The 21028-nt window shown below is 41.4% G+C and overlaps 2 protein-coding genes across 7 annotated transcripts in view; both read right to left on the bottom strand.

Annotated features, from left to right (window-relative positions):
• The window catches only part of LOC6559171, a 59708-nt gene that overhangs the window by 5953 nt on the left and 32727 nt on the right, over nucleotides 1–21028 (bottom strand). The window lies entirely within an intron of this gene.
• The window catches only part of LOC6560439 (box A-binding factor), a 39523-nt gene continuing 18606 nt past the window's right edge, over nucleotides 112–21028 (bottom strand). The window contains exons 1-2 of one of the 6 annotated variants that reach the window (XM_043215779.1): nucleotides 2157–3855; nucleotides 112–1934 (exon numbers count right to left, since the gene is read on the bottom strand). In XM_043215779.1, the coding sequence (XP_043071714.1) occupies nucleotides 438–1934; nucleotides 2157–3026 (2367 nt within the window). In that variant the 5' untranslated portion in view covers nucleotides 3027–3855 and the 3' untranslated portion in view covers nucleotides 112–437. Of the gene's footprint in view, nucleotides 4024–21028 lie in introns of those variants that run through there. The other 5 variants (XM_043215777.1, XM_001986731.3, XM_043215784.1 and 2 more) reach the window with 5 other exon arrangements.

Genomic DNA, 21028 nt, shown 5'->3' with positions numbered 1-21028 from the left:
GAAATACACTGGAACAGTTTTAATAAAATAAGAAATCGATAAAGATAACTGAACACAAATGCGATAAATAAACAGTAAGCGAGAAAACAACATTGCCAACTTACAGGCGCTCAGTTAAGTGTGAATATTCAGTTGCATCTCTGGCGCACTGTTTTGGCCAAGAGTGGTTGTTGCTGGTGCTGCTGCTGCTGTTGCTTCTCTGTTGACCAGTTGCTGATTGCTTTGGCCAATGTTGCGACTGCTTTGTGGCAGTCGAGGGGACTCGCAACGAAGCGGCTCCGATTTTGACGAGCGCGAACACAGAGAGCAGTAAACTGGAGAAGTGACAACGTGGCAAAGCAAGATGAGCAGGAAGCAGAAAAAGAAGCGGAAACGGAAGTGAAAGCCAAAAATGTCATCGAAATATCAGTTGCAGTTACAATTGCTGTCGTTGAAGTTCATGATGGTCGCATGCCCGTATAGTGGACAGGCGTGTCCCTGCTGAAGGAGTGCGCCTTCTTCCCCGACTGGCTCTGACCGGAGGTGAGCGTAACAATGACAACGAATACGCTGGCACAGACAAGGCACAGCAGCACCGTGGCGAGCACAATGCAAACGATCCGCTTTCGCTTGCGATCCGCCTCCTCATCCTCATCAGTCTCATCGCTGAGCGATTTCTTTTTGAGCTTGTGCGAGCCACCGCTAATGGATGCCTTGCGTCCGGCGGCCAGCTTGTGATGAAAGGGTCGCAGCACCTGGGCCGCAAATGCCGCATCGCTCAGCTCCTGCTCGTAGGTGAGTGATGCCTTCCTCTCGAACGACGGACGCTTCTCCTCGATGAACGCGGCGGCGACAGCGGCAGCGGATATTGGACGTGGACTGCGCTTAATCTCGTCCACATTGACAACAGCGGCGCCCGTAACGCCGCCGGGCACCGCTGTCGAGAGCGGACGACTGTTGCGTCGGTGGGGTGAACTCAGCTCAAAATCATCGACGGCACCGGCAACGCCAACGCTCCCACTGCCTTCGCCAATGAAGCTCTTGGACTTCTTGGACGCACTTAGTGCCTCGCGATAGCTGCGCAGTCGCACGCTGGCGCTGTGCATCGCTTTGGCCTGCTTGACGCTGGCGCTGGCATTGGTACCCTGGAAGGCGGCGGCGGCAGCCAGCACGCCCGGCCGGTGCACCGTGAGCTCCTCGAGATTGCTGGGCGACAGGTACAGGGAGCGACCGTGTTGTGCGCCCCGCTTGAAATGATAGGCGGCACTTGCCGCTGCCGCCGCACTATGCAAATGCATCGTATGCGTGGCGGCAGCGGCGGCACTACTGGTGGATGGTCGTCCATCGAGCTCCAGACTGTGGGTGCTCTGCTGTCGGGAGTGGGGATGCGGTTCGCGCTTCTGCTTAATGCTGTTCGAGGCGGATGTGGCGGGCGGATGGGTTGCGCTGTGACCGGCGGCGAGACCAGGCGCAGTCTCCTCGAATGAACCGGAGCTCTTGCGCATGCGCTGCACGACCACAGCGGCTGTCGCCAGCTCAGCGATGCCCAGATCCTCCATTTTGGTGTGACTATTGCTCCGCGAACGCGATTCCACAAACAGCTCGTTCTCCAGCGACAGATTCGACTGTGGAAAGAGTGATCGATTGTCGATTGGCTCCATCAGATCATCGTTCAGCGAGGCATGTCGTATCTGGGACTCGGCGAGCGCATCCGGTTTGCTGCTGGGCCGACGACCCGGATCGTTAAACGAACGATGCGAACGACAGCCCCGTCGACTGGGCGATGGCGAACGGGAGATCTCCTTGCCACCGGCTGGCGGCCCGGGCATAAGAAAGTTGGCGCGCACCGAGCTGGTGCGACGACTGGAGCTCGCCGAGCCGGCGGCAACGGCCAGCTGGATTTGCTCCATTGCGGCGGGATCCTGTTGGGCGTGGAAGGAATGCGTTTTCTTCATCTGAAAATTGGTAGACGGATGAACGTCAATTGTGTCGGAGCGACGGAAGAGATTCTTTTTCAAATGCTGCTGCTGTGCGACGACAGCAGCCCGTGGCAGCATATCATCGACATCGATGAACTGTATCGGTGATGTGCTGCCGCTGTGCATGCCCATCCCCATGCCCATGCCCATGCCCAAGCCCAATCCGCCCACATTGTCGCCCAGGCTGCTGCTGCTGACCAGATAAATATCCGGCTGTTGTTGCTGTTGTCTATGTTGCTGTTGTAGATGTTGCTGCTGCTGCTGCTGGCCGAGTATTGGGCTGACCGCATGCGAGGTGGGTGAGCTTGTGGAGCTCGAGTGCGGGTGGTGTTGGCGGTGCTGATGCGCATGCGTACTATGTGCTGGCAATTGGTGGTGCCTCGCAGCAGCCTGTGCCTGAGCGGCCAGTTGCTGAAAAGTGTGCATATGCAGCTGGTGTTGTTGTTGTTGTTGGTGGTGTTGTTGTTGTTGTTGTTGTTGTTGTAGGTGGTGCTGTTGTTGTTGTTGTAGGTGGTGGTGCTGGCGTGCGGAGAGTGCCGGCGATACGGAACCGCTGCCGCCAGCAGCCACCACATGCGTATGTTGTTGGGGAATATGTTGTTGTTGTTGTTGTTGTTGTTGTAGTAGTGGTGCTGTTGTTGGGAGTGCTAGGGTCTGCGGCGGTGCAGACGAGCGCACGGGCAGCGGCGACGCCGAGCGGTGGATCAGCGGCTGCTCATGCACAATAAACCCTTCATCCGCATCAAACTCCAGATCGGTAGCCAACGGTGCATAATTTTCAATGGCCATCGAGAGTGAACGATGGATGGGCTTCAGCTTGGGTGGTTTCTTTTTCGTCGCAGGATTGTCAAAGGACGATGTGCCCGAGGTGTGCGCCTCATCCGCATCGCCCGCCGTCAAATACGGATCGTAGTTGTGCACCGAAACAACATGCTGGTGTCGTGACTGATGTTGCTGTTGTTGCTGATGGTGGTGCTGCTGTTGCTGCTGTTGGTGTTGGTGGTGCGACTGCTGCTGGTGGTGCGACTGCGACTGATGCTGCTGACCACCGCTGGTGCCGCGCTCCATGCGGTAGTAATACTGCCGTGGGTATCTATGGTAGTAATGTGCAATTGTGGTGCTGGTATGTGGGTGGTGTGGCGAGCAGGAGTAGGGTAATCACACTGACACTGACCTGGTCGGGCGCGGGCGCGGGTGCGGGTGCGGGCGCTGAGTCGGGTGCTAACTGTAAACTGTAACGGTGGTTCTTGTTCTTGTTGTTCTTGTACTTGTTCTAGTTGTGGCTATTGTTGTTGTTGTGGTTGCTGTTGTTGGCCCGCTGCTTGGCGACGCGCGGTGGTTGCAAGTCGTGCTGTGGTTGCTTGGCAGAGTGGGTGCTCTAGTTTGCTAGTGCTGGACACCCATATAAAAAACAGGGCTGGATAGTGAGAAAGAGATAGAGAACAGAGACACACAGAGAGAAAGAGAAAGAGAAAGAGAGAGAGACACACAGAGCGAGAAAGAAAGATAAAGTGTGTTGGTTTGGCGGGGGCGGGAAAGTAGGTTTGGCGATAAGCAGACTAAGGACACTGGATACTGGATACTGCAGACGCACACACACACATACAAAAGGGACACACGCTAAAACAGCAAGATGGCAAGTGTGAAGGATACTTTTAGGATATATGCAGCATTAAAGACAACTAAGAAGATGTTAATCGTGTTTTGTTCTGTTTTTGTTATTATTTGATATCCTCTCTTTCTTTAGTTGGTGTGGTTGTGCGTATTTTGCTTTATCACTATACTCTTGATGTGGTTCTTGTTGTTGTTGCTGTTGTTGTTGGAGTTGTTATTGTGTTGCACCTAAAATCCGATTTATTATTATTTTATGTATTTCTTTGTTGTTGTTGTTTTTTGACTACTTGACTTTGTTTTTATTGTCACATTTTGTGTATTGATGATTGCTGTCTTTGTTGTTGATGTAAATAATGCTTTGTATTTGGGGGTATGTTGTTTTTGTTGATGTTGTTGTTGTTGTTCTTGTTCTTAGCTACACTCATTAAAATGGGCAAATACAAAAGCACAACTAGAAGTAGACAAGAAAAATACGTAAACAAGTATTAGCAAGCTAGATGGGGGAAGTGACAGTGGGACGTGGTGGGGTGTCGAGGATAATTGTGATGGATTCTGTGCATTCTGGTTGGTGTACTTTTGTAAGACAGTAGTTTACTCATTAAATCAGAAAGCACACTGAGTTTCAATTGGATAGAAAGCATAGCAAATAAAAAACAAAGAAATTAATATGAATAGATAACGAAAGGATATTCTGTTGCAAATTGAGTCGAAAACTCGGCTTACTGCTGTGCAGCCTTATTATTTTTATATCCATTTCATTCAGTACTTACTGTAGATTTGTTCTTTAAATCACATGGTTGACTAACGCTTAAATTCATTAAATTTTACAGATTTTCAAATATAATAACATATCATATAAGATATCATTATTAAGGTTGTTGGGTTTTATTAACGCTTCGAATTACAAATATTCTCGAGTCTTCAAAATAAGCTATAAAAATTATATTATATATATTATATATTATATTAGCCTGTTCTAAGCAACACAATATATTTTTGTTATTTTAATAGCCAACTATAAAATTTGGTATTTTTTTCGGATCTAAACGAATTCGAATTAGAGTCCTCAATTCCCTCGGCCACCATTTTGTCACGTAGCGATTTGGGATGCCGATGTGCAATGTGAGTTAATCGAATTGAATCTATTTGGTTGGACGGATATCGAAAGGAGGGCAGCACTGCAATAATCGTCATGTTGTTTGTCCAGGGGCATTACGCCCATCCACGCCCATTACAGACGCTACAAACTGTCAACGGCCACAGAGATAGAATGCCGCGCGCAACTCTTTGGCAGCAACACAATTCATCATTTTGCCATACCTTTTGAGCCCGGGGAATTGTAACGTTTTGCATAATTTAAAATGACAGGCCACAGTCGGGAGTCCTCAACAGTCACCAGCCAGGATAGTCGGTGAGTTGGGTGTCGTGAGAGTTCTCATTTTGCTGGCCGCGTGGGCTAGTCCTTTGCTACTGTCACTCACAGTGTTAATTTTTCAAAGCTCATTGATGGATGAGTGCGCCAGTTGACATTTATGTGCCTAGGCCAAATACACACATACACACACACACACGCACACACACACACGCACCGACACATCAACACAAGTGCTTAAGGATGAGATGGGGGAGTGCGGCGCGGGAGCTGTTTAAAAATTAACGCTCTGCGACTTAAAACTGTTTCGTGCCCGCCCGAAACGAGTTAAACATATTAAAATTTGCTTATGCAAAAGGTAAAGAATGAAACCCACTCAGAAACACTAAGCGGCCATTATATATATATGTATGTATAAATGTCTGTTTGTGTGGCCAAATGCTCTGAAGACATTTAACATCACGTACTTTAAATATGTTTAAAAGAGCTTAAGTGAAATGAAATGTGGCGACTATAGTATATATATACATAAGAGCGAAAAGACAGTACATTATGTACACACATTATATACTAAAGAAAGCACATGTGTGCCTGACAGCGTCTGGCACTGGCAACAATAAGACTGAGACAGTGAAAGAAATATGGAGGGGCCGAGTGGGCCCAGCGCAAATCCTTGGATACCAACGTCCTTTTGTCTTTCAGCCGAAACTGGAAACCCAATAATCACGCATTTTGAGAATCCTGTTTCTGTATCTGTTGCTGTTGTTGTTGCTGTTTCTGTTTCAGCTGCACTTGTCAAATTTTGTTTCGTCTCAAATCTGAAACGTATTAGATGTAAGTCTCCTTGTGTGTGGAACTGTATAACTAGAGCACCAGGCGCAATAAATTGGATTTGCTTTTGATATACTTGAGCCATGGTAAACGTTGCCAAAAAATATGTTTATGTAAGTGATTTGAGGTAAAATACATATTCATTTATAGGGCAAATCAAATACTTTTTCAATTTGCTGCACTTCAAAATTTGTTCTTATTTATTGTATCAACATTTTTCAATTCGTTTTAATATCACATTAAAGATGGAAATAAAGTTTGATGTACGTTGATTTAAATCACAGTTCACTCACTGAAATGAAATGTGTATAAAATCAGCTTAAAAATTTATTTTCTTGAAATTTAATATCTTTTCAACAGCCATAAAAGTTATACGGTTAAGTATAAGCATATAAGGTAATAATAATTTTCTAGCATCAACAAATGAAAATAATTACAATCTCTTGCGGCTTATACTCAAGCTCTCTTTAAGTGCCTCACCAACCAACCTCCCACAACCAACCGATAGCATTTGCTGACTCGTGCTTCTGCAGATGACTTGAGGCATATCTCAAGCTATAATTGGCATAAACAATGGTTAATTAACATAAAACTAATATTTCGAACCGACATTAAAGCCAATTTAAATAGCCATACGTGCGTAATTAAGAACACCACATCCTTATCTCTCCTACTCCCTCCTTCACCCACAACCAGATTCGATGTGCACGACCAGCCAATGCTGAATAATGACTGACTGCTGACTGCTGACTTCTGACTGCTGAGTGTTGATTGTTGATTGTCGTCAGCAGCTTTCAGTTTCCTGGCCGACTGTTTCGTTTGTGCTAAGTGTGAGCAATTAATTGCGTTTAATGGTGACCCAAAACCACACCAAACCACATTACATCCCAACCATCATTATGTTAAGTGGTAAATGGAGGTTATGGGAGTCGTCGTCGTTGTCGGCGTGGTCCTAGACGTCTTTTTAATATTATTAAATCCGGCGTGCTTCTCACTGCGTCTCTAGCATATTAATGAGTGCCAAGGTCTGGCAAAGGATAGTATTTGATCCGATTAAAAGGCAAAGTGCATTCTTTTTTATTCGTCAACGATCCTGCCACACATAATTTGCTATACATATGTTTGTGCAATTAAAATGTTTGTGCGTAATCACACACATGAATTCATACACACACTTTCCGTGATTTGTGTTTGCTCCTTTGCCTTGGCACTATGGGCAAAATTAATTAAAAACGGTTGGCTCAAAAGCTCTACTGGGGTCCTTACATTTTTGCTGCACAACTTAACAGGTTGTTTTCAAATTTTGTGCTGAAGGAAAAACAATATTTTTTGATTTAGAAATAGTTCTCTAAGCTGCAATGCCAGTTGTCGAAAGCAAAAGTTAATAATTGAAGATTACATTTTGTTCCCATAGTGCACAGTTTACTGCGTGCTGTATTTGCAGTTATGCAATATTATTTTAAAAACACATTCCAGCAACTGCAGAATGCAGAATCGTTTGCAGAGCCATTATTGCGTGATGTCGGAAAGAAAATGACAGAAAGTGACCTAGAGAGGGGGATGGAGCGAGTAAATAATGGGACAAAGTCAAAGGCCGTCTGTGAGTTTCTATTTGTGAGTTTCTATTTAATTTGAATTGTTTTGTGAATCGTGAATGGCAAAACATTTTCCGCTCGACAGTCCGTCCAAACAGGCATCACTGCTCAGCACTGCTCAGCACTGCAGCTTGACGGGGCCACGGCCAGGCGAATGCCACGCCCCAAAGTACATAAGCTTATTAAAAGCGCTTAGCTCTTTAATAAACAGTCATAGAAAGTTTTCCGTGATGCGCCTGCAAAGTGCAGCCCAAAAGCTGTGGCCGCATCATTTTCGCTTGGCAACAACATAAAATGGGGTAGGCGTGGTTTGGGGGGCGGGCAAGGACAAATCTAAGCGTGCGAATACCTAAACAAATACAATCTACCGAGTGAGATATACAGATAAATTCAGAGAGAGAGAGAGATAGAGCACAGACAAGAGTGAAATCAGAGCGTGACAGAGAGAGAGAGAGAGAGAGAGAGAGAGAGAAAGAAAGAGAACAGAAGCGCCTTCGGGTGGTAAATTCAATTAAATAACCGGACAAAACTTTTTCACAACAAAATTTTCAGCGTCTTGAAAATATTTTGGCTACAGTTTGACAACAATTTATTCACACATTCACACATACACACACACATACAATCTGTATACGCTTGACGGCATTTGTTGCCAGCATTTTCCAAAAAAAGTTTTTCACCATTTGTAGCATTCGGACAAAAGCATTCGTAAAAACCCAATGCTCAGTAGAAGTGCACCCCCCGGCCCCTTACCAACTTTCTGGTCGCCTGCATTTTGATGAATTTTCGAGGTGGCCAACTTGGGGAACCGGCATCTTGAACTAAATCTTAAAAGTTTAGCCAGCAAAAATGGTCGCAAGCATTCTTAGCCAGTTTGCTAAATGAATTTACAAGACCGCAAGCTGATTACCGGCCTCTAAGAGTAGCAGCTCGGGATCAGGCCCTCCTCGGGTTGAGATTGGCCTTGGGGGCTTGGGGTTGCCACCCGGAGGTGAGGCGGCAACTTGAACTGCTACCTCATTTTATTTCACTTATCGCCTGGCCGCTGGTCACACAAAAACAAATGGGTAATGAAAGGCATGGCATAAACTTTCATTTTGCGAGTTACATATTGTGCACACAACAAGCAAGCTACCAAATTAATGTGAACGACTTAAGGTTACCCAATATAAAATACAGACCACAAAAATGCATTTTGTATATTATATGCCACTATTAAAACCAAATTTAATTATACTCATTCATGGTTACACTTTGACGGATGAAAGATCTGGAAACGATATGAAACACTAACAAATCTTGCTGTTGACTGCGACTATCAAATGCATACATACATATATAGTACATATGTTTTTCAGTTTATTTGCTTTTATTTACCACAGAGAATTCCACACTCGTTTTATGGCTAAAGGGTATAAACAACGAGAGATACAAATTGCGCATTGGGTCGACAGCAGCTTTATCAGCTGGGGGCTGCCTCTGCCACAGTTCTTCCTCCTTCACTGGCAAGTATTGACCGTACTCTGGTTTATTGCTTGTGTAAACGTATGTGTGTGCGTAATTATTTCTCATGCTCTTTTTTTGGTTTTTTGTTTTGCTGCTTGGCGCATTTCCGCTAAGTTTTCCATGATGTTTATGTGGTACGTACATAAATTCCAATGGATTTGGACAAACTGTTGTTTAATACCGCTTTCAATTAGACTTGATAAAATTACGAGCAAATAAAAATGTGAATAAACTAGCAAAAAAAAAAAATAATATATATATATTCTGGATACTCGAATCTAGACCACTTTTGAATAATAATAGCAAGAAATTATTTTAAGCTAGTTCAGACCGTTAAAAACTTAAAGGGGGCAATGAATTTAACAGCCCACAAAGTTTTAGCAACGGCAGCAATTTTTCTGTTCTGTAGGCGATAAGTGGATCAAATGCAGCAAATTTGGGCATTTTATGCAAATGTGGAGAACTTAAAATTCAACAAAAAATTTAGACAGAAGAAGCAATAGCAAAAGCAAATTTTGCCGTGCCGCATTTTACAGCACTAAGCAGAAATTTGGATCAGAATCTAACAGAAAATGTTGAGTAAATTAACTTTTAGCTTGAGTTTCTCGTTCTATAATTATCGATATCTAACCAAATGAATTCAGGCGTTACCGTTGAATTTGATGAATAATGAATTTGTAATATCAGGAAATTTAAGAATACACTTTCTAACTAAAGTTCATTCAGCATGCCAAGGTCATAAATTGAAAATACTTCAGTCTCCTTTAATATATGTACATCCCATTTAAGCCCAATTGTGGTTTAGGAGACATTTTTGCAGTACGTGCGTTGGCGCAGGGGAGACTCGGCTACAGTATTGAAAACGCACGGGAACCATTAATAAAAATGGCAACAAAAAAAAGAAAAACAACTTCATATTGAAAGCCGAAGTAAATACCAACATGAAAGCTTCATTAAATGACGTAGCACAACTCAGCGAACAAGAACAGCAGCAATAGCAAGGTTAAAAACAACTACGAGATGGCTAAAAGCCAGTCTGTAGACAGTTTTTGAGAGTCTCTTGAGCAGAGGATGTGATGGGATGGGTGGGGTGGCGGGGGAGCACAGCTGTGAGTGGTCGCATAGCGTAAAACTTGCCACATATATACATACATGTTTATTTATGTATGTGCGCTGTCTATTTTCGGGCTCTATTTGTAAAACTTGACTGTCGCAACAAACAATCCACGCGGCTAGATTTGATCAAGATTTGTGCGTTTTCGTTGTTATTGCTATTGTTGTTGCAGTTGTTGGTTTTTCTGTGTTTCTGTGTTTTTGTGCGTATTTATGTTTACGTCTACAGTGTAACCTGACATTTTCAATGAATTGATTTATGTGCTCAAGTATTTGGCAATTTGGCAATTTGGACTAGTGCTTCAGCACTCTGAGGATTGCTAGCGCTGCAGCAAGCAGTGAAACAAGCAAACTGCAATCAGCACGTACAACCCTGGTTGCACGTGTGTGTGTGTGAGGGAAATGTATGGGCTGCCACGCCCACTGCCTGGTAATAATCAATGCACAATTTTTCATAATAAGTCAGCAACAGCCGCAGTACCTTGAAAATGGCAGCCACACAAGCACACTAATACAACCACCCACACCCACACACACAGGTGTCCTTGAGAGGGGCTACAGGCTACAGCACATGACCTGGACATGTATTGGACAATTGCCGCAGGAGCCATTGATTCATTTATGGCGTGTAATTTGACAACATAAATAAATTAAGGCGGGCTAAAGAAACAAGAGCGACATCAGGCAAAAGTAGAGGCAATGGGTATGGGTAAAGGTAAAGCCAAAAGTAAAGGAAAACGGTTAGCGGATATTGGCAAGGCAACAGGAAACGTAACACAGAATACAAGACATGACAGAATATGAGAGAATAAAAGAAACGGAACAAAGCAGCAGCAAGAGAAACAACGCTTCTTGTCCCAGCGGAAACGGAAATCTCAGGTGTTTGCCTTGCATTGCGCCCTGGCAAAAGCGCTCGACCTCAGCTTCGGTTTGTGCTTCTGTTATGTGCCAAGGCTTCAGCTGAAAGGACTCCAGCTAATTTATCTTATTTTCATAGCAAGCAAAAAATTAAAACCAGCTTGAGACACAAGCACACACTTTAACAGGCAAGAAGCTTGAATACTTAACAGCCAACAGCTACAAGTTGCTCTATTTCGGAGAATACATTTGCTGAACGTAGACTTTTTGTTAAACTAAATCTATGTTTTGATATACAGTTGAATTTTTGTACTCTGTATAAATATTCAAGTTGTTTTTTTAGCATCTTTATGGCAGTCAGTACTTAATCAGTATACAACTATGCTTTAATTTTATTTAAAAGAATTTTGACAGTTTCTGGAAATTATTAATCCGTTTCAAGAGACCTAAGCGAATTCACAAACCGTATAGACCCATTTCGCTCGTTGGTAATAGCGTATATAAAGAGATATGTACTTAAAGTAAGCGCATTCTAAACGCTGATATAGACACTGGCGGCGAACATGACGGTTTCGTGTTGTTGATGTCGACGTGAATGACGTGATGAATGTCGCCAGGGTTTTGACGAATGTGTTTTGTGACGGCGTTGGGAGCATGGAGAAATACACCAGGAAGAGTGCGCGAAACCATTTCAAGTGTCGTCATTTCCATTCAAGCGCTCCATCATATGCGCATGTTCATTTGTTGTTTTTATACGCTAACCACGCCCACTTGTGACAACTATCAAAGCACCTCAACACCCAGCCAGAGGATATATGACAATCGCGCGGAACTCCGGCAGATGCCCGCTTGCAGTTTGTCAACGACAGTCGAGTGCGAATGAAAAAAAACATCTACGAACAGAATATCATAGATAAAATAATACGCAGCGTATACGGAATATTTGTATGCCCGTATTCCAAATGATTTCATGTTGAAGCTGAAGCTCTATGTGGCATTGTTACCTGATACCGTTGCATACGGTTACGATTCACTGGCTTCAGCTACTGCCTCGCAGCTGTAAGCTGATTATGTTTTTTGAGCAGATTGCGAATTCTCTCTCTTATATTTACTCAATGGGATTTCCCTGTGAGTCTTTTGACTGATGGCTGAGTGGTATATTTAATTTGGGCTAGGTTATGGTATGGGAATGAAAATACATTGAGGAACATCTCCAAAAAATATTTGCTTCTTTCCTTCATTCATTAGTTCGAAGTAAATGAAATTCATTGCTTGTTAAGAATATTTCATTTTATTTCGACTGAATGAATCACAAAAATATGTGTGCCATAATCAAAATTAAAATAGTATTTCTCAAATACCAGGTTTTAATAGAAATATTTGGCCCGGACACAGCTGAATTGTTCGCTTTAATAACATCATTTTTATATTATATTTAAATTTTATCAACTCTGCTACCCAAATTTAACAACAGTTAAGCTCTTCTATTCTACTTAGTTCAGTCAGCTTGAAGCAATTGGATTTTGATAATCATATTGTTGTGACGAAAATATTATTGTTGCTTTCTGATGCTGTCAATAAATTGATTGAAAGTTCTTATTACTAAACCATACACATTTTGCTGCAGGCACTGAAGATGCAAGTGGCACGCATTGTATTGCCTTTCCATGCGAGTTGCGAGAGCGAACCATTAGATTGCATTGATTATGCAGCTGTTTGTAGAAGTACTGGTATCAAGCAGATACTGTCCTGGCATAAAATCGATCATCATCTAAGCGTCAATTCGGCTAACCATCAATAATGTCTAAATGTCTGAATGTCCTGTCATATGTGTACACATATTTTCTTCCTATTAGCCGAGGCGTTGTGCAACGAATCTCAATTGCCAAGTCTCACATCCGTTTGTGTTCAAATTGGCAACATTTAAACGACAAATAAATTAGAATTGGTAATACAATTTGGACCAAACATGTCGTTTGGATGTGCAGGAAGCGTTTGCATGGACTCCAGGCGAAATGTAATCTGAGCGGCAAGTTGGAAATGTAATTTGAACGTAAATTACTTTTGAGTAGAAAATTAGCAGAGTTGTCAATCAGTGTGACTGCTGTTACCATGTGTGAGAATGTCTGGTATCAAATTAATGGTCATACCACAGCACAGACCACAAGCGGCCGAACAAAGTGGACAGACCGGACGGAAAACTGGGGGCAAACAACCGAGAGAGGCCTAAGCCTCAGCTCCAGCATCAGTCGCACAATCGCTGGTCGGTTTTAAAATTCATGAATTTCTATGTGAACCACACACGTTTGTGGGGTTTGAGCTGTTGCGGGACCAACCAGAGAGCCAACAACAAAGTGGCCCTTGTCGGCCTGTGTTTATATTCAATTTATGAGGCGCCTGAGTGACTATTGCGTAGCAAAGAGCCTGCCAGTTATATATACAGAAAATTCGCATTTTTTTGTCGATTCAAATTGACTTAATTGCATTGAAATAACCTGATGTACATAAAAAGTCACCTGTTGGCGTTGCCATGGAAGTAAAGGCAACAGCAATGCTGTAGAAATGTATAAAATTGGATTTATAATTATCGATATATGCCAGTTTGGCTCTGAAACGCAAATTAACTTCATTAAACGCAAAAAAGAAAAAGACGAGTAAACGCAGACAAGGCTGACTGACTAATAGATACCGCGCAGCCACAAAACCTATTAAATATGTGGGACAAAAGCTCTCTAAACTATAAAACCAACATTGCTTTGGCTATTCTGCGAATTGTTGGAAAATATTAGTTCCCTAAGGACATAAATCGACTTTTGTGTTTTTATTGCTTAATCATACAAAATATTTATATACTTCTGGGTTTCGCTAATTTTTGATAAACTTCACGTTGTTATCATTAGAAATATTACAAAAGAGGGTCAAACGGAAGTTTTCATGAAATTTCATAGCCCAGTTATGAATGGCTTGTTATCACAAGGGGCGGTTGACGGGTCAGAGTGTGTGTGTGTGTGTGTGTGGCCTTGCCACGCATGGACACACAGTGCGTATGATTAATTGCCGCATTCGCAAGTAATTTACGGGCCGGCCGCCCATTCGCTTTGTTCCTTACTGATACGAAAGCTTGCTGAAATGTTTACTGTTTGAATGAACATGCCACAAACATACAAACAGATATCGCTGGCAGCAAGTATATGTGTGTGGGTGTGTGTGTGTGTGAGTGTGTGTTTGTGTTTGTGCTTGCGTGTGTATGTAAGTATAAACATGCATACATAAATAACATACAAACTGTAAACTTGCCACTCTCGAGCGAGTCATGAATATGTGTGCCTTGTATACGCACAGCTGGTAGCTCTATTTAATTGAGGCACACAAACAAATATATTTCATGCACTCAAATATATATATACATATGTAAAGTACATATAAATATTGACTTCATTGACCGCACTAGCAAACTATTGAATATTCAGCATATGAAATTGAATATAGACATTTCGAATATTCGTTGAATTTTTCTTAAAACAAATAAACAAAGAACTCTCTCAAAATTTTTATAAATTGTTGCTTGGAAAAGATATGGAATGTCTCAATTTGGAATATTGTATATAATTATATATATATATCAATAAATAAATGTCATTTATTAAACTATGTGAGAGTATCCAGAAATTCGAAACCAAAACAATTTAAAAAATGTTTTTTTACTTTCTCTCTATTTTAATTTTATTATTTTAATGATTTCATTTACATTTCAATTAATTCTTTTAATGGCCAAGTAGAAAATTTATCATAAATTTATTGCAAATGGAATGATAAGTTTTCACATTTTCTTTTATAGTTTCCTCATGCTAACGGAACAAACAAATGTGAAAACTAAAACACGCGTTGACAATGAGATTAGTTAGCTTTGTGGCCAAAAGAGATGGAGAGATAAAGTAATGCATTTGTCGAGTCTCATATGCTGTGAGATACTTTTCATTAGTTGAACGCAGCAGTATTTATGCTCTTTACGTAATTACAAATGGATGCTCCAACCCACACGCTCTGTCAATCTCCCACTCGGTTGTACCATTTGGTCCGAGTCTTAATCATGTTTCCACTTTCGGATGGAATGGATGCGCCGCCCCGCCAACAGTGGTAGACAGGTGGCAAAGAACTTACGTGTTTTCAAGAATTTTTAAAAATGCACCTTACCAAATGACATGCATATAAAATGTACAAAAATATTACATTATGCAGCAGCGCTGGTGTTAAACACCGGGAACGGAGACAGGGAGTGGAAAGCATTCGCGTTTTACTTGTTATGAATAAATAAACACGGAAGAAGGCACCCAGTCACCGATGCCATGTATACTCATACTCATACTCATACTCAAACTTACACTCGCATCCGCATACGCTTACTCATTCATGCATTCATTGTGTTCGTACTAGAAAATACTCATAGTACCCATTTGTAACTTGCGTGGCGCGAATAGTTGACATTTTTCATTTGCATCAATATCAATTCAGTTGGCATATTTCATTCATGATAGAACGTTGTTGGGCCAGTCAGGAGGAAGTCACAACTATGGTTATGGTTATTGTTATTGTATATTTGTGGCAAAAGCAAATTAAATACGGTAGACAAGCGACAGGTCGCAAATACGTGTACAGCATTGCTGTTATCTGCCCTGTATATATTTGCTCATATACCCTTGCAGAGGATGTTACTCTAATTTTGTCGTGGAATTTGTAACGCATTGTAGCAGGCCACTTGTAATGTAGGTAACAGGCTACAAGTTACACAGTAATAAGACTGTAAAATAGAACCACCAACTTGAAGTAGAAAAGGATTTCAATCGTTGTGAATAAATAAAAGTTATCAGACGTGTTTGTGAAATAAATATAATTTAGTTTTGACTGCTACAGTATCGTGATTATCATCACTAGCCCTGTCGATATTGTATTAATTATTAATATATAATGTATTTCTTAAAATGTACAATATCAAAATGTCAGCTGATTAACTCCGCTCTACAAGAGTATATTAATATCGGTGTGCCTAGGGCAACCGTTCTTGTATTTTTTTATTTTATTTTGTTTGTTGTATGTGACATATTGACAGTTGAGAATTGTTTTTCATTCCTCTTATAGAGCGCGCAGGATGGCATTTCGCTAGACGCGAGGGCGTGGCAGGAGAGTGATTGCGAGTGTGAGCAACGCCCTCTACTTGACTTGTTTATTATATTGTTGCTTTTGCACTCAAAATGGACTTTTGCTGTTAATACATAATAGTAGTTGTTGCAAGTGTTGCAAGTGCTGCACAAATATCTCATGGCTGGTACATTACTCTAATCACCAAAGTACACTCTCTGCTGTACTCTACTCTACCATGTAGTTTATATAGTCCAGCTTAGTTCAGCTCAGCTCCGTTGAGTTCAGTTGCATAAAAGGCCAATCTCTGAAATGGATATTTATTTCAATTTTTTCCCTCATTCTCTTTCGCTTCCTCGTTCTCTCACACTTCTATCAGCTTGCCAGCTATTTGCTGGTTTTGTTTGTTATTCCTTGTTGGCTTTTTTCAGGTGAACTGCCAAAGGGCCCACTGGGCGCCAAGTGGAGAGGCTGTGCTGTGCTGAGTCAAGTTATACAGTCAGGCTATCAGCGTTTATTAAATTAATCAATCAATTGGTTATACAGCCAAGGGAATGAACTCCAATATAAATCAAATAAGAGTGTATTCAATTGCGAAGGCATCTACAGTTTCTTGAGGAATATACAGTCCTAGAAAATGATTGAAACATAATCAAGAAAAGTCTCATTTTAAAATCACTGAGAAAGGTAAGATTATTATAAGTACAAAAAGTTGTATTCCACAGTATGAAAAAGAACAAAAATCAGCTGTGTTTAAAGGGACTACAAAGAGCCTTACTTAAGCAACTCACACTTTGATTTGTTGTAGTTATCAAAGGCCTACTGTATTTACTTATAGGAAGTGTACTTTAATGTCTATTTCAACTATTCAGTTAAGCTATCAGCTTGTAATTGATAAATTGAGCAAGGGAAGGGACTCAAAGCAAACAGATGAGACCGTTAAGCAGCTGCCAATTTAATAGTTTGTAAATAATTAATTTTCAATTATGCAACTGCAGCAGCAACAAAATAAAAAAAATAAAACAAAAATAATAATAAATAAAGCGATATAAAAACAGAAGCATCATCGAGGGAAAAACAGTAAAATCCATTAACACGCACACAACGATGATAAGGACGGACATGAGAGCAGCTGTTGAAATTGCCTCAAATCATTCGAAATATGTGTGTGTGTGAGTGAGTGTGTTTGTGTGTGCGATATTGTTGTTTTATGCTGCCATAATTATACGCAAAAAGTGCTGCGGGCCAATAGGCTAGCACAGCACAAACACAAAACACAAGCTACAATCGCTAAAACCCTATTCCGAACCTGAAAATATCCTAACCCTGCCTACTTTGAGCTGACCCGACGCCCGCTCTTGACGTTCTTATACCCTCTGCTGAGGAGTAGCCTAGATTTCTGACAAAATGTGTAACGCTTTGCTAGAAGTATCTGTGTACCTTATGTAGCACTCAATATTATATTTCTTTCACAAACACGTTTACTTTACTAACCATTGATCTTTTCTTCTCGTGCAAGTTGGTGATCACGCAATCGATATCAATCGATATCGATATCAATGTTATGTACAGATGTTATTTAACAGTCTGATTAGTACGTCACTACTGGTCTGCTACCCACTTTACAAGTGGCCTGCAACACTTAATTTTGAGTACAGCTGCTTAACATCTGTAAAATGACCTGCAAGGATATTTAATCTTCGGTTTCGATTGCTGGAACACACTGCGACATTTGGGTATGTGAATGCAGTAGCAAAGATTGTCAAAAAATATTGGACAAGCTATACACGCACAATGTATTCACGTATTTAGACACATATTTAAGTATCTATATGTCTCTATCTCAGTCTAACATAAGCTGGTCAATGCCTTTGCTTTGTTGCTGCGAGGCGCACAAAGTAAAGCGGTAAAATTATTTTTTTGTTTTCTTTTCTTGTTTTGTAGGTCCTCTCTGTGTGAGTATGTGTCCGGTTTGGTTTCTCTTGTTTATTCAGTCGTCGAGGCCCAGATCGGTTTGCTGTTTGTTTTTGGAGGACGCAGTAGCAGCTGCAAAGAGTATGCAGGGTAGGAGAACAGAATGGGGCGAGGGGGCGTTACAACAACGCAGCGGACATTTAGCTAGAATGAAAATTGTGAAATGGAAAATTAAAGCATAACACACACACACACACACTTGGAGAACGTGTCACATTTTGGCAATGGCAAATTTTTGGTCATGGTTCAAGCGAGCTATTCAACCATTTTTAACCGTATCTGTTGGTGTGTGTTTGAGTATTCGGGTGTATGTGTGTGTGTATGTGAGTGTGCCTGTGTGTAACATGAGTATCTGTCGCAACGTGCTCGCTGACATTTTTTAAAATGCAAAAATTCACATTTCCACATATGCGAAGGGTAGGTTTGAGTAACGAGAAGCAACAACAAAGTCGGGCATGTGGGCTGTTTGAAGTCTGATGAAAGTCACGAACCTTTGTTGTTACATTTATGCCGCAAAAACGTTACAGATATCAAATTATGAATATATTGAATATACCAAAAGAAACATATTTAAATACATTGAATGTATTTTTGGTGAGTAAATACCATAAAGTGAATTCTAAGCATTAAAAAAATGGGAAATCAGTGATGAGGCTGTGTAAAACTGCGTAAGCGAAGCATTTCCAACCAATTTAAGTAATTACTCTGTGCGTCTGCATACCGAAAAGAAATCCTGTTTACTTAATTACTTTGATAACTGCAGACATTTGCCTAAAAGGTATTTCCGTGGATACTGTTTTTTGCTTCTCAACTTCAATTAGAAATGGTTTTTGATACAATGTGAAATCACTTTAACCTATATTCATTTTTTATATTCGTTGTCACTTACATATTCATATCATTATTTCAATTTCTAAGTCAATTTATCATTATTATTTGCATATGAATTGTGTTTAGCTAAATTTATACCGTCAATGCAGTGCGGTCAACATTAATTTGCTAATATTCTCCTAAAAAGTATTGAAGATATTTGCACAAGTTCAGTTAAGTATTGTATCACAGCTTAAGAGGCTGGTAAGTTCTCTTTTCTGGATAACCCCATTATTGATATCAGTGTAACCGTTTTGATACCCGCAACCTCATGCGCATACTAATTTTGGAGGGTCTTCAACTTTCAACAATTGCCAGTCAACTTCACATAAATCAGAAAGGCTGCAGGGCTGCGAATGCCAAAGTCAACAGTCGAGGCACATCGACAAGTGGGCGTGGAATTTCAGACGGAAACATCAAAAAAAGTGCAAACGCTAGCCCTCAGCAACATCTAGAAACCGGGTTCGGAGCCGGGTCTGAGAACCCTTACGGCTGTTTTCATTAAAAGCTTTTTAATTCGTATTCCAATTTCAATATTTGCCAGCGCACAACAATAAAATGAATTTGTATCCAAAAAAGGGATAGAACAACGCAGACAGCCGAACTGTGGAGTTGGGTGGACTCTTAGCATAGCTCTATCCTGCAAGTACAGTCAAAAACCCTGACTGGCAACAAAAGCCGCTGCGCAAAGCGGCGCATAAATATGCAAATGGCATTAGGCCATGTGGCGTGACTTTTGGCACGTTTTTAGCACCCGAAAAAAAAAATAAGAGCCAACTTCCAGGAAAGGATTTGTAGTGAGGTGCTCACATCTAGCTGTTATACAACATATTAGATGAAAAGTTTTACCATATGCACATGTTAACCGGAGCAAATAAAGTTCGTTTAAAAAGTGAAAACGTTGAGGTTGAACGAATGTGAACATTTAATACTCTGAGTTGAGTGTTATAACACTTGACATCAAGTGGAGATGAAACTTTCTTAATTTTACCCCCGCACATGTTAATTAATTATTTTTAATTAGCTTAATTTAAGAGAGTTGATAGCTCTGGTATTAAAACTGAACATAGCTGCAAACTGGCAGATCTAGTTGTATAGATTTCCTTTCAATATGAGTCTTAAGGAAAACATCAACAGTTTGTCATACACGGATATTTACGAGGATATATATTCAAGGTGGGCACTGCGTATGCGCAATTTGTATAGCGGGTGAAGTCTGCTTGTTGACGCAGCTCCCCCAAAGTGGTTGTGTAAATGAAGGCAGTGCATCAGCTGTATCATCAAATGAATTGTCAATTGCAATCGACAGGTTGCACCACGGAAATCTATTTGAGCAACATAGAGGAAACAGCAACTGTAGCCTGAGTAGAGATTATACGAGCTGTCAGCGTCATTCGCATCCGCAGTATATGTTGAATCTCCAGCTGTGTCGGTGGATATTTTCTGTGAACATTGTTTCGTGCTGCGGAAATGTTGAGCTTGATGTGAGATGGCCACGATGACCACAAATTGATATCAGGCCAATGGCAGCTGGCCAAGAGGGCAGCGGACAATGGGCAACTTGATGTGGCCAATACAATGCGGCAATGTTGTGCCCACTGGGAAGACAGATCAATTGACAGCCAGCCATCAGTTGGCAGATGTCAGCGAATGTGATGTCAACTCTGGCTTGCTATTTTTACCCATGCCAGGAAATGTGGCAGACAAAGCGGAAGGTTGCGACACTGCACTTCTGAGTGCTGAGTAGCTGATCTGAGTCCTACTGAATGACTTTGAGTGACTCAGAATACACTTCAGCGATACCATGAACCAGAATTGCCACGTGTGGTCAGCCAGCTGGAAAGCGCAATTGATAACGGTGGATGTGCTGCGGCTGTGGCTGGTTCTGCTGCTGTTGTTGCTTCTGCAGAACTTCTGCTTCTGGCGTTTCTTCTTTGAGTTATGCATATTAAAATTGTCTTATTGGTATTTTTACTTCGTCTTTATTTATATATATTGTTTTTGGGCATTCCTTTGTTTTTTTTTTTCAAGTTCTTTCTGTTTTCTGTAAAGCTGCCCCGCCCCATATGTGCCCAAAAGTTGAGCACAAGTTTTTTCGCTTTGTTGCTTGGCAGTAGAACTTGGCCGTGTAGATAGCAGAATGTCCGATTACAATGGTTGGGCGTGACAGGCAGGCAAACACGAGAAATTCTACAACAACA

Source organism: Drosophila grimshawi, unplaced genomic scaffold, assembly GCF_018153295.1.
Source record: "Drosophila grimshawi isolate 15287-2541.00 unplaced genomic scaffold, ASM1815329v1 contig_1367, whole genome shotgun sequence".
Classification (NCBI taxonomy): Eukaryota; Metazoa; Arthropoda; class Insecta; order Diptera; family Drosophilidae; genus Drosophila; species Drosophila grimshawi.
The sequence above is the reverse complement of the archived record's forward strand: the minus strand, read 5'-3'. Positions and strand labels throughout refer to the sequence as shown.